Source organism: Nelumbo lutea, chromosome 5 (genome assembly GCF_056320005.1).
Source record: "Nelumbo lutea isolate HS-2025 chromosome 5, American lotus-T2T, whole genome shotgun sequence".
Lineage (NCBI taxonomy): Eukaryota > Viridiplantae > Streptophyta > Magnoliopsida > Proteales > Nelumbonaceae > Nelumbo > Nelumbo lutea.
In genome coordinates, this window is record NC_142688.1 from 47,301,453 (window position 1) to 47,316,085 (window position 14,633).

A 14,633-nucleotide genomic window follows, 5' to 3' on the forward strand; every position below is an offset into this window, starting at 1 on the left:
TAGAGCTGGCTATGCAAGCACCGGGCGATCGCTAGCTTCTAGCGAAGAACACCGAATTCTCTAGGAGAGAGAAAAGGTGGCAAAAAACTCAAAGAAGAGAACTAGAAGAAACTGTGAAAATCTGAAGTATGAATTGATTAATAACTCTGGGAAATAGCAGTGTTTATAATACATTGAGAAATTGTAAAATAATTAGGAAAGAAAAAATGTGGTTGATCTAAACATCTCATACACATAGCTGGATCGAACTCTTCTTGATCTTAGTCTTGATAGGATCGAACTCTCTTGGAATTCTTGGGCTTGATCTTCCACCGTTGGATCTTCTTGGATCTAATCCATGAATCTTGGAAGTTTTGATCTCTAGGATTCTTGATTATCTTGAATTCTTGAGTTCTTGATTACTTTGAATTCTTGATTATCTTGAATTCTTGATTATCTTGAATTCTTGATAATGCTTGAATTATCTTGGATTATCTTGAATTCTTGATGTATCTTGACTTCTAACCTTATCGTTATCCTAGAGCTGCCACCCCTAGGGGTGAGAGGGGCTTTCTTGTGATGGGCCTCTATCAGCCGGTGTTTGTTAAACATAAATAGTCGTGTGAAGAAGAATATCTGAACCCTATGAATAGTCATTTGAAGAAGAAGATGAAGAAGAAGAGGAGGAGGAGGAGGAGAATACCTTTGACGAGATGAGCTACGATCTTTAGTTGAGACAAGCGGCGATTGTGAGGATGTTCTCCTAAAAGATGAGATTCAGACCCATTTTCAAAAGTAACACCAAACGGCTCTTATGTTTGTAAAGCAAATTTTCAGACACTGAACCTCTGAAAAGCATTATCAAATGCCCCGTAAGACTGCAACACCGACTCCTTATGGCTCTCCCCTTCGAACTCCCCTATCAAGCACCTCCTAAGCTATCACTCCTTTTCTTTCACCCCTGTTCTGGCGATGCAAACTCTGCGACCTGCTGACATTATGCGAACCGAGGCTTTACCCGTCTTCGAAAATCTAAACGACATTGTGCTACAGCTTCTCCTTGAGGAGAAGTGTTTTCAAATAAGTATGGATCAGCAAATCAATCGATCCAGACCGTGGTTGAGGTATGGAGGCCGAGTTTTGTATTTGGGGTTTTCTCTTGTATACTAGTTTTTGGCTTGTGAGAGAAGTTGATCAATTTAGGTGTATTTGCTCTTTAATTAGGGTTTCTGTGATTGAGGCTGTGTTGACAATTCTCTTTACCATTGCTGACTCTATAGTGAATTTCAGCTCCTCCTTCGCCCATAGAGGTAAACTATAAGTCGATCCACGTAAATTTGTGCTCTCCCTGTTCTCTTCTCTTATCTATTTTTCTTTAGTTCTTAGATGTCCTTTGACTTTGTATTCTGGGTTTTGTCCGACAAGATATATGCTTATTTGTGTGATATATGGACCAAAGTTGCACATTTGAAGCCCGATAAACTGATTTCAAAGCCAAAAGTTGTGAAAATTTGTATTTTATTCATTACAAACGAAGGCTATTTCAAGGAACTCATAATTCAAAGTTAAGCAGCATATATCTCTTTGCCTATAAGGCATTGTTATTCCTAACCTAATCCATCTTCATGTCGATAATACGAACTTATTTTACATCACAGAAAAGCTTCAGTAAGATTCGGACCTTGGTCCAAAGACTATCAATTCGTCTCTGCTGAACTTCAACCTCTTTGCTTCCTCATTAGAAATCTGGTAGACGTTAACAAGGACCTCCTCTGGCATGGCTCGAATAGTTGATGCCCTTCCAGCAAGTGGGCTTTTCATTGCATTATCACTAGTTTTAAATGAAACCCACTCAAACCCATTGTCTGCTGCCTGTTTCACTACGGCGAAGTTTTGTGGAATGATCACAATCTGACCTTCACGAAGTTGTCCATCAAAGACAGCTTGTCCGTAGTTTGCAACAATTTGAACTCGGGCTTCACCATTAAGAACGTAGATCACACTATGTGCGTTCATGTTCCAATGAGGAGACATCATAGAATTCTGTATGTTCAAGAAATCCAATTCAGTAAGTATAACAAATTAAAGTAATTAAGCATGAGCCCAACATCAACATCAAGGATTATAACCAAGCAACCAATGTAAAAGGAGCTATAGTTCCTTCATTATACCTTATAGAGATATCCTCTCTCAGCACTGAGGTCGAGGAAACTGAGAATAGGGAGGCTTTGGCTATTGACATTGGTGACACGTCCTCCAAACGGGGTGTATACATCAGCACTTGTGGCTTTTCCAATGTTTTGTCTGAACCTCATGTTGCAAAAGGACTCCTCTAAACCATTTGCTTTCATTTGATTTTGTCGTTGCTGTTCTTGTTGTTCCTCTTCCTCTTCACTTGATATTGATCTTATCACTTGAAGCCCCTCTTCAACATGTATGATACGTCCCCTCTCGTCATTCTTACCCTGTAGCTTTCTCACTGTCTCCTTCTCCACACCAAAAGCTTGAGCCAATAACTCAGCATCAAAGCCACTGAATATGTTGTTACCAAAACTCTCTTCTTCAGCCTTCTCACGTCCTGATGATGATGACCCTCTTTGTTGTTGTTGGTGGTGGTGGTGGTGTTGCTGTTCTTGTTCTTGTACATTACCAGCAAGATAGAATTTCTTAACATGCAAATCAAATAATCTGTTGTAAGCATTCATGCATATACATAACAAAATAATATACGCAAATTGGTTAATTAGATGGGTAAGATGACTGTGCTTACTCTCATTCTATCATCGAGCTGGTTTAAATTGTTGCCTGTGTCAGCGATGCCAACAGCAACAACGGGTGTGTCACCGTCATTGAAGAACCAATAGGCAACTCCATTTGGAATGGCAATAATGTCTCCCTTCTTGACACGTCTGAGCTTCTGGTGTACATCCTCATGTCCTTGACTTCTGCTATCTTGATCCTTAGAACTTGGGCGTCTGCTTTCTTGATCATCAGATTGCCGAGAATGGTCAAAAGAGTGAAATGTTTCAGGGCAACCAGGAACTAGTAATCCTAGAACTCCCTTACCTGTACATACTCATCATAGTTAAACAATAATAAATATAAATATGAGAATTGAAGCAATAAATTTCACTAGCAACAGAGACAGGGTAATCTAGAGAACGAACCTTTGACAATGTAGATGAGTTTGGGTGAATTGTAATAGGCTGGCAAGGACAGGCCCTTGGGCTGGACGGTAATACGACAAGCTGTGACGCCGGCACACTGGAACTGCTCGTTATTTTCATCCCAATACTCAATAAGACCAGCTTCGGCCTCGATCTGATGAGTGGGTTCGAGGGCATCCAGGTTATCTATTCGACATTGCCTTTGTTCTCCTCGGAACTGGTGTTGGGACTGAGTCTGGCCTTGGTGCTGTTTCTGTTGTTGTGTAGATAGGCAGCCATGAAACAAGAAAATGAGGCAAAGACTAAGAGAAAGAACGTAAGGTTTGGCCATGGTTTGTTACAACTTGAGAGATAGAGACTGTCACAACTGATTTGAGGTGAAGCGAAGAGGGGGATGCTGGGGTATTTATAGAGTGGATTGGTGGGTTAGGGATTGACACATTTGTAGTGGTTGCAGAGGGGATGTTCTGCCACTCTTCAGCTTGCATGGATACTACACAGTTGTAGTGAACACACCTATTTGGATTATAGCAGGTTTTTATTCCAACAGCTGTATAAACTTGAAATGTTCGTTTCTGTATTTGGAAGGATATCGTCCACATTAATCCCAGCTGAGCTTCTTGTAAAAATGGACCATTAATTTCTCCAGAAATGTACCCGTCGAACAAAAGGGAAAAAACCCTGCGGCTCGCATAACCAAGCCTGTCTTTTGCGGAGGATATATAGGCCAACAATTATGAAAAAAAATAATCCTTTGGCTCTGTTCATGCATATATAGAGCTAAATAGGGTTTTTGTCCCGTCTCAAATCCGATTTGATCCGGTTCAGGTGGTCCAATTTAGATATTCATTTGCAATTTCACCGAACATGAATCCACCCATACAATACATAATCCGGTTCGACTTAAATTGGATTGGATGTGGTATTTTCAGTTAGGTCATAGGTTCAAGTTCTTTTTTTTTTGTTTGTATTGATTACTCGCCTTTTTGCCCCCATAGGGCCTTAATTCAATTTAGATGGCATAATACTGCAATTTTTATCTAGCAACATTATACTCTTGTCAAAGGTGGATTTGGAGTCATTAGTAGCAAGGCTCAAAACAGTTACGCGCCAATCAAGTCACCACTCGGTTGGTTCAAGTTTCATATTAAGGGTCTATTTGATGAATCCGGATTTCCAATCTTATCCCATGCCTATCCACAGGACATTACAACTGTACATTGAGAACATCTCCCCATAAATAATAATATGTAAATATTGGAAATTTTCTCAATGTGTAGTTAGGAGATTTAAACTTCTATTTTATTTGTAATTGGAATTAAAATCGGAATCAGAATGGTTTATTCACATATTCTGTTAGGTTCGAAGTTAGAACTAGAATACCACGGAATGAGATTTCATTCTCAAGGGAAGGGGTCGGAATGGCCATTCTCTCAATAGAATTCTGATTCCACCCAACCAAATAGTTGAAGTCAAAATGTACAGAACCCTATTATCGTGAACCAAATGTGCCGAAAGTTATTTTAATTCATCATTTTATTGTTAAAATCGTTTTAGTTCATTCTATTAATAATATCTACTACTTTTGATCATTTTAGTTTGATGTGTTATTCCATTCAATATTAGATTACAGTCCAAATTTCAGATTTTTTTGGTGGAAAATCCAAGTTTTGGATTGAAATCGAATAAAAAGGGATGTCTATACCGTATTTTGGTCCAATCTAATAAGAATCCGATAAATTGATCCGCCCGGTCCGTCTGAAATGAAAAAGATTCTTTGTTCTTGAATTTAATTTAATTATCTTTATAGAAGATATGGATTTTTTAAGGTCGGTAAGGTTTCATTCAACTCAAATTCGGTTGTTACAAATGGACCTGTTGACGGGCTGGGCATCGAGCTCAGCCCATTAACATTTTAAACTGCTTTGCGCTCGGGTCTCGGGCTGGGCCATTTAACTTTTGGCAAAACCTCAGCCCAAGCCCGGCCATGCTCCATGGATATTTTCAAGAAAAGGTAGGAGGGACCAAGTTACAACTGTATCACAGAAAAAAACTGAGCTATACAGTGAGCTGCAGAATTAAAGTTCCTAATAGTAACACGCACTGAGAAATTAGGTGAAACCCTAAGAATACTCCAATTGGCTATAACAGTACACCCAGCTCCAGAGCCATCAGCATTTCTCCCTATTTTGACTTGCAGGATTGAATAGGAAAATAAATCGTTGGACCCAGGCAGCAGTTAGCTAGTCATATTTTATGGTATATGGGACATCAAACAGGTTTTAAAAACCCAAATCCGACTTAATATGCCTTATTACCTTGTATTTATTTAATTATGATGGTATTTTTCATTATTTATAAATATTTTTATGATTTTATTTTATTTATGACATCATTGGCCGAACCGCTTAACCCAAATAATTGAACTGCTGACTCAGAAGATTCCATTTCTAGATCGGTTTTCAAAACCTTATTCTTTATGAACCCAAGAAAATTGACCATGTTAAGGAATGATACATTCTTATCAGCACCTCATCTGTAGAGCATTGTAGTATGTACATTTTAGCAAATCCATTTTGCACCATATCATGTACAAGACTCAGCATTTCAACTGGATTGGATCATTAGTGGATTGATGGTCCAATCTAATCGTATATCCGTAATGGATGTCCAAACCCAATTTGACGGCCCTATTATTTTCTTGGTGGTCAGTGATGGATGCACTGTATCCTTGCTAGACCATCGGGACAAAACGAGAGAACAACCCAAGGGCTGTGCAGGTACAGATCTGTAGATGTGATGGGCTGGGGCTGAGAGTTGAGACTGGGCCGTAGTTTATCATGTATCCTGGCCCACTCCAGTCATGATCAAAACTCAAAAGCTTAGGCAGCCTGGGTTCCATCCTCTGTATATAATTACTTGTTAGATGTCATTTCACTGGGGTTGGCTACATAATTACACGCCATGCCAACCCAGCAAGCCAGCACATAAACATAGGACTAGCCTTGTTCTGATAAGTTGACTATCTGGCCCAGTTTTAGATGGTACGACTTCCCTCTTTAATCTTTAAAAAAGCCATTTAATATGGATTTCTAAAAGCAGACAAGGTTGAAGCAAGTGCAGTAGTGGCCATAGATGAAGTAAGGTTATTCACCAACTGCTACAAAGGAAGTTGGTTCTATATAAATTCTTGCTATTAAGGGGGTGTTTGGCAGGCGGCAGCATTATTGAGTTTGTTTTTTGGTTGGACCGTTCGACCTGGGAACCAGACCCCTTAACCGATTTGTTTTCCTGTTCGATTTTAAAAACCTTAGTTTTGAAAGACAAAATCATATACAATGTCCAACACCTCCTAAATGGTTCAGTTGTCAATGAGGATTTGAGGTCCACTTGAACTTGATTATTTTAATGAACTAATAAAGAAGAAAGTATTTTACCTAAAAAGAAATAAAGAAGAAGAAAGTGAAATTCCTTGGAAATTTCATTTAAATCTCTATAATACTCTAGGACCAAACAGAGGCAAAGTTTTATACAAAAACCTGCCGGGTCTTATGTCATGGCTGAAATTGCTGAACTGAATGATTTATTGCTTTCATGCTTTGTCACTTAGAGAATAAAATAGTAAAAATAATAAAATATTCAAGGGTATGATAATCTATTGAACTTCAGCTTTAGCCGTTAAGGAGCATACAACCTCCTTAGAAACCCATTCATTAAAAGCCAAAGCAATAGGATTTCAGTTCAGCCACTTCAACTGTTATCAAACAGCCCCTAAGCAAAGGTGCTAAGAATACAATTTATTTTTATGTCCATTTACGCCGCCTATCTGGAATATTTTGTTGGGACCCATCCCTACTACAACCAGTATCTTTTTCTCTTTGATGGGAAAATTAAAACAATTTATCAATATTTGAAAGCAGAGTTCTTTACATCCATTTAGGGGTGTCAATTGGACTGCATTTGGTCCAATTCCATGCAACAAATGGAACAGGTTCAATTCAATCTAATGAATAATTTGGACCATTTTGGATTGGTTCAATTCAATATTTGGATCATCTATTTTGTTCAAATTCATTTTAATTTAGATTGGTTTCAACCCAAACCCGGTCCATTAACACTTATATTCTTATCTTATATTAATGAACTGGATATTGACTTAACCCAATCAAATCCAATATAATTTATATATATATATATATATATATATATATGGATGAATCAAGTCCAATCCAATTTAATAAATATTTTGAACTGGATTAGTCTAATCCACTATATCTTTTTGGTCCGTCCAATCCATCTAAATTGATTTTGGACTGGACGGGGTATGTGCATCCATGAAAGACTATTTAACCAACTAGCTTGGGTGACTCTCCTCCCAGAGAAACCTCCCCTGGATTACATTTTATATACTGATCTCTGATCAGTATTATGAGCAATAGAGTTTCCAAATCTTCATAAAAACAAGAGTGAGCTAGTTCATATCCTGCACCAAGGACAAATACATTCTGCTATAGCTAAACATGACCATGGTATAGTGTCGGAGCTTCTATTCCAAAATTTAATAAAAGGAGTCAGATTATTCCACAATAACTGATAATAACCAACCCTTGCTCTTATCTAAAATCAGCCCTTGTACATATAGCTTAGAACTCAGCTTCTATAATTAAGGTCCACAACTATTTTGCATAATCCCCCACCTACAGCACAAACATTTCCTTGATTGGTTAGCATATTCAAGCTGTTGTTGGATTCTGTAAAGAAAACTCTATCTTTACATTTTTTTATTTTTTTTGTCAGAATAGGTCATTCATTCAATTTAAATGGTCGGATCATTTAACCCGAGAACCAGACCCTGACTGATTGTTGTCCGACTCAATTTTAAAAATATTACAAAAAAAAACAAATATTTCTTTCTTTCTTTCTTTTTCTTTCTCTCTCCTTTTCTTTTTTTTTGCATGGTTCATTATTGCTAGAAAACAAATCAAGTGTGAGATATCTTTCTGTAGTAGTTGAGGAATAATTTGATAACCTATCAGTACGTACGTCTGGCAATTTTCCAGGTGGGGCTGAGGAGTTACAGTATATACAAGTGGTTCTCAGTTGTCTGGGGCCTGGTCTGAATCTGATCAGTGATCCCCTCCCTTACCCTAACATACATGATACATTCCTTAGGCCAAACTTCATAGTTATGAATCAGACTATTATTTGATATGCACTACTTATATTTATTATTAAAAAAAAAAGCTTTTACAATATTTTTCTGTTTCAAATAACGACTATAATTGATCTTGTTGCTTCTTTGGCGATATAGGTCAGTGGTTTACAAATTATAATTTGGTCCAGAGTAAAAATAAATTGGGCCTTATTTATTTATTCTGTCAAGCATTATCCCGCTTCTAATTAAAAGCTAAGCCGGCCTGCATTCTAATTAACCATGTATCATAATTGCTTTCTCCAATGTTTTCGAAATGTCGTCCACTTAGATGCTGGGACTGTTTGGTCCGGAATGGGCGCCATCAGTTCCAATCAGACAGTCAAACCACTGGTGTGGTCAAAGCGGTTCTAGATAAAATTTTAAAACATTGGTTTTCTCAGCATTCATAAGAGTAGTTTTAACTTGTTCACCTAGCGTCCGTTTGGTAATTGGTATCGATGCCATTACTTTAGAAAACGGTGATACGTCGGAAAAAATGGTGCTGTAGGAAACATCAATATGTTTAGAATCATTTTTTTTATAAAAAATAGTGTTTTAAGTCGCATCTTCAAAATCGAGAAGGCATGGTTTGGAGCAACATCGAATTTGTCGTTTTCTTAAATTGTAGCTCATTGCTAACAATGACGACATGATGTGAAATTCCTATAATGGGTATTAGTGTTGAAAACAAATATGGAGCACTGGTACCAAACAAAAAGTGTTGCTCCAAGAAATGTCCTACCTAATAACAATGTTTCCAAATGAAAAAAAGATAATTTTTTCAAAAAACGGTACTTTCAATCCACACATCAACAGTATTGTAACTGTAGCATCAATGCCAAACATATACCTAGAGTATCAATACATAATTACAGGCCAACTCATTGACCACACATTGGGCCTAACTAGGTGTATGATGTTGGCAATGGCAAGGGAGAGCTGCGCCAGTAGCCCATATCGTTATACCCATTTTTCGGGCCAGTAGAGCCTTCTGCAATTTGCCCACTCTCAAAAATTTAGACTGCAATCTAACTTGGAGGCCTACCATTATGAAACACTATGAATGATTTCTTTTTCTTTTAGGGCAACCAAGATATATATATAGGAAAAAAAAGGAAAATACCCCCCTCCCCTCTATTGATATTTTCCACATATAGGGATAGCATTGCAACTAGATGCTCATTTACATAAATACATGTGCAAATTAGGATATGTAAATATAACCATGACATGCTGAGTTTGGGTTGTAAAAGAATGCCTGAGAGAGACATCATATTGCCTAGTTTGTTAATCTTATAGCATTTATTTTATTTTTATAGGCAATTAGTTAGCCCAATAACATGTTTTTTGAACACTTCCTTTATCACCATTAAGACTATTTTCTTGTAACGTTTTAGCTTCCATTAGAAGAGTTTATTCTAATATGATAATGCATAGACCCAATTTCTGCAACTAATTCAATCTATGGAATTGTTTAAAATTGTTTAAAATCTTTTAGCACACTACTAAAGAATCTCAAGCAAGATTTAAGAGGCTTATAGAGAACTAGTAGACAGTTTCTTCAAGAACATGAGGCAATGAACTTCTTACAAAGGTTGAGTCCTACTTCACAGTAATTAAACATGAAACTATTAAATATTATTATCAGAATATTACTAATAGTCCAATCTGTATGAAAAATAATAAACAATGTAATAATATATAACAATGGTTATCTTTCCAACTTTTATTCAACACTATATCATTATGAACGTAGGCCTAGAACCATATGATGCTACTGCATGTTAATGGCTATAATGCCCATTCTTGAAACTGCTGCAGCAATTGTTCATTTTTATACCAGATAGAGTTCTGAATCAATAAGAGGATCTAAAAAGCTGCTGTTGGGATATCATATTTTTTTTTCAAGTAGGGCATATCTCCCATAACTACATAAGGGTATGTACCATGTTTTCAAAATCGGATTGGAGCGGATGGTCAGACTCGAAGTGAAAAACCAGGAACCAGTCAGGTGATCGGTTTTGTTTTACCCCAGAATCTTTATTTCCCCCAAAATCATTGATTTGGCAGTAAATCGCTGACCCGGGCATTCGAACTGTTCAAAACGTTCAAACCATTCAATGGTTTGGTTAATTTCTATTTTTTTTATTTTTTTTTTGTTAGAATCAGTCGTTCATTCAGTTCAAACAGTTGGACCGTTCGACCCGAAAACTGGACCCCTGACCAATTTATTGTCCAATTCAGTTTTAAAAACCTTGGTATGTACTCTCACCTCCATAATAACAAAATTAAATATACACAACAATTGGTTTTTTGCCAGTTTTAAAATATACCTTTTGGATTAATTAGGGTTGCTCCAAATCATCTAACCAATATAGAAGTAATGACCCTTAGATAAATATATAGAAGAATATAGATCAGATGTGCAAAATGCCATGGTCCTTCGAAGGGTCTAGACTATATTTCATCATAATTACTTAGGGTTTCCATGTTTATAAGGCCTGCATTTAAGGGGCGATCGTGTGTAGCGCAGGTCTCTTGAGCATCAACCATGTCACCCTGGGGTTTCTTCCATAGCTTAAGTAAAGCATATTGGAATCCAATGCCTTACAGCAAACCCTAAAAGACTAGAACCTCAAAATGCAAAAGCGGGCCATACGTCCAGCACAATTATCACAATGCTTTTACCACGTTAAAGCCCATGTTTTATCATTATTACATTTAGGCAAATAAAGTTCTATAAAAAAAAATATTGAATCAAACAATATAATAGCTAGCTTGTCACTTTGTCAGCTTCTCCCTTTCGTTTATCCAGTTGACGTCAACTCAAACGTTGAGTCTGAAAGAACGTCAATTCACCGGAGCCCCAACAAGAGCTAAAGCATCACTTTCTACAATAGAAATTGTGCAAGATAGTTAGCAATGTGAGAAGAGATAGAAAGGTTTTTGAAATTAAGTTGAAATTAACCCAAATTGCACTGCCTCGTCTGAAGTGTTAGAGCAATGCTGGAGCAAAAGCAAAATAAGAAGCATACAATCAAAGAAGTTACTAATAGGTAAAGGACATCTTCAACTTCATTTGGTAGAGTAATTCGTACCTATATATGGAGGCTTTCAACAAGAAACACCTGGAAAGCTGTCACCTAGCTAGTCCTTTCATGGCGGCTCTACGTTTGATTTGTAGCCTATGGTGATGTGGATTATTATACTCAACATGGTTTTGCATGCGTTAATCCTGATCTTGCTAGTGATCTCAAAGTGATAGCTCAAAAACGGCTATGGTTGTGTTGTAATCATACAATGGTGCACAGTTTGTTCAACAATGTACAACTTCGTCAAGATCAAGATGGTAATGCAGAGCATCAACTAAGCGTATGAATCAGCTGGAAATAACAGAGAAAGATAATAATAAAATGAGATTACAAGAGAACAAGCATTAGCTAACAAGAGAAAACTAATTAAGATCAATAACCCAAATTGAGATAAAGTTTTCTCATTGAAAACATGTTAATCTATCGATCTTGTAAGGTTTCTCAGAGGAAATTTTACACAGACATTTTGGCATGCTGGCCACCTCCAAGTCATGCATTAAGCAAAGTTTTAAATGGAGGTGGACAGAATGCCAAGATGGCTCTGTAACAAGACCCCTGGGAAACCACCCAAGCAAGAGAGAAAACAACCAAGCTAGAGAGAGAGAGAGAGAGAGAGAGATAGGTGTACACTCGGGAGGTGGAGGGAGTGGGGGACTACTTATATTAATGGAGTGAAACCGAGTAATAGGGATAGAAGACAGGGTTTTTCTTTTGCAACAGGAATGAGCTTTATCTAAACATCAAAAGGGAAAATTGGTGCATGGGCGTGCATGTGGTACGGCACTGAGGCCGATGTGGTGGAAAACTGGGAATGTTAGTGTTTTTTGCAATTGAGTTGAAGCGTTTCCCTTGATCTTTTTTCTGGTGCTTTTTTGACTTGTTACAAAAGAGGAAGCAAAATGGGCTGCACTTGTCTCCCACTCAAGATTTTGATCAAGTAATGTCGTCAATTCAACTAAGGGTGTCAATGGACCGGTTTTGGATTGGACCCCTCCAGTCCAAAATCAATTTGGATGAATCGGTTTTGGATTGAACCCCGTCCAGTCCAAAATCAATTTGGATGGATTGGACGGATCAAATCTGGTTTAAAATATTTATTAGATTGAACTGGACCTGATCCTTCCGTAATAAATTTATATTGGATTGGGTTGTATTAAAACAATATCTAGTCCATTGATACAAGATAAGAATATAGGTGTTAATGGACTAGGTTTGGGTTGAAACCAATCTAAATCAAAATAAATTTGAACAGATTGAATTCAGACATGGAATTGGACCAATCCAAAATGGTCCAAAAAATTCATTGGACTGGATTAGATGAGGTCCATTTAGAATGGACTCACATTGGATTGGATCGGATTGGACCAAATCCAGTCCAAATGACACCCTTAAATTCAACCCCGCTTCCTCTTATATTTTTATGTAGATAAGTAGATCAGTCCTGGAGAGGGAGAGGATCTAGCTACATCATCAAAGCGTATTAATTACAGGTTGCATGCATGCAGCCATTTCATATTGTTTTCTGAAGATCATTACAAATTTGTTATCTTGGGGCTCCATCTTCCTATTAATAAGTTCCTCAGATGGGTTTGAAAATTAAAATTAGAGCACATAATCAATCGATCATCCTTCAATTAAATCAGTAAGACAAGTTATGAATTCGGCCTGAATTTCAAACCCAACATCCGGGTCCAACCCACATGCCACATCCCCTGTACTCCAGCTTAGCCCATCTTGGGAGCTTCCACAGGATGTCTTTGGTTTGATTAAAAAAAAAAAACTAAGAGAGAAAAAAAAAAAAGGAAACTCACTTTTAGTTGAATTAATAATATTTGAATCTGATCCAAAGTCCAGTATCAAATCCAACTTTATTAGTAGTTTTTCAGTTTAATCATATTCAATTAAGATCTATGTATATGAAATCCGCGACCCATGAACAAGCATCCTGCTTTTGCTCTATTTTTATCAGTTCTTATCCTCGAGTTTGTATTTCTTTTTCAAGCAGTGGAGGGAGGAATTAAGGATGACTGAACTGGTTTGCAATCAACTAGAGCAATTCTACTGTCTCGGAATGATCTTAAACATGAAATTGTGGGTAGTGAACTTTGGATTTCATATATTGAAAATCACCAGAAAAAACCCATTTTGTTTAATATCTGGGCCGCCTGGCCCATGCCTGAGCCGTATACCGATTACTTGGTGGAAGTGGTCTTAAATTAGAGTGGCCCATAAATATCAAGGCAGGAACGGATGCACCATCCCAACAAGGGTCTCCTACGGTACAGTGAAATTAATGAAATTGGTTACCAAAGGCCCATTACCCTCAGCCAGGCAGGCCCAATTCCTGCAAGTTAAGCTCAATTTGTTACCTAAGGATCATTACCGCCCCATCCGTTACTGTTGTAGTGTCGTTGCTGCTAAAGCTGCAATGGAGTCCATTCAGAACCCTAGGGAGGGCAGATAGCTGGTTCTCGGGTTAAAATGTCTGAATTGAAATTTTCTAGAAGGGCTTAAATAGTTGCGGTACGCTACAGTAAGTGACAGTAAAAAGAAAATACCTTTAAATCACTAAAATTATAACAGAGTGGACCATGGCAGGTCACATCCTCTTTTCTTAAGCAACTTGCCCCATTAAGTGATTTTTCCAAGGTTGTCAGACTCGGACGGGACACAAAACTGTTTTGACCACTGGGTTACGGGTGGAACGGTCCAACCAATTGGTTCAATTATCGGATTCATTCAAAGAAAAATAAAATTAAAAATAACAATGAATAGTTATAAATTAACCTTTAAATCTAGTTCAAGTCAAAATAAGCTAAAAAAAAAACAAATATCATAATTATAATTAGGGGCACAAATGGGCTGGGTTAGTCACAAATTGAACTAAAAAAAGTCAGGTTGGGTTGAAATTTGGGTCATGGTTAGGGTGAAAAATATGAACTTGACTTGAATTTTGGTTGAGTTAAAGGACTCTGGATCTCCTGCCCACGCCTACCCACAATACACTATCTCCTGTGAATTGGGAACATCTCCCTCCCCCTGCATAATACTATACAGAGGATGAGATGTTCTCCATGTATGGCTGGGATAAACATGAGCAGAGTTCTCGTGGGCATGAGATCCGGACTCGAGTTAAAGTTGAAGCCTCGGTCAACCCAAATCCGACATGTATCCATAGTTGTAAGTACAGACCAATATATA

The 14,633-nt window shown here is 37.6% G+C and overlaps 1 protein-coding gene and 2 long non-coding RNA genes across 3 annotated transcripts; 1 reads left to right on the forward strand and 2 right to left on the reverse strand.

Moving 5' to 3' along the window:
* The first annotated feature begins 622 nt into the window (after positions 1-622).
* On the forward strand, positions 623-1,586 carry LOC148852190 (uncharacterized). Its single transcript, XR_016099573.1, has 2 exons — positions 623-1,103; positions 1,204-1,586. It is a non-coding gene; the product is annotated as an uncharacterized LOC148852190 (long non-coding RNA).
* On the reverse strand, positions 1,481-3,554 carry LOC148852191 (11S globulin seed storage protein 1-like). Its single transcript, XM_088946484.1, has 4 exons — positions 3,147-3,554; positions 2,750-3,045; positions 2,151-2,645; positions 1,481-2,022 (listed from the first exon to the last, which is right to left on the reverse strand). Exons 1-4 carry the CDS (start codon positions 3,475-3,477, stop codon positions 1,645-1,647), a joined length of 1,500 nt encoding a protein of 499 aa, XP_088802610.1. The 5' UTR covers positions 3,478-3,554; the 3' UTR covers positions 1,481-1,644.
* A 7,468-nt stretch (positions 3,555-11,022) lies between these two features.
* Positions 11,023-11,985, reverse strand: LOC148852192 (uncharacterized). Its single transcript, XR_016099026.1, has 2 exons — positions 11,439-11,985; positions 11,023-11,231 (listed from the first exon to the last, which is right to left on the reverse strand). It is a non-coding gene; the product is annotated as an uncharacterized LOC148852192 (long non-coding RNA).
* Positions 11,986-14,633: the final 2,648 nt, after the last annotated feature.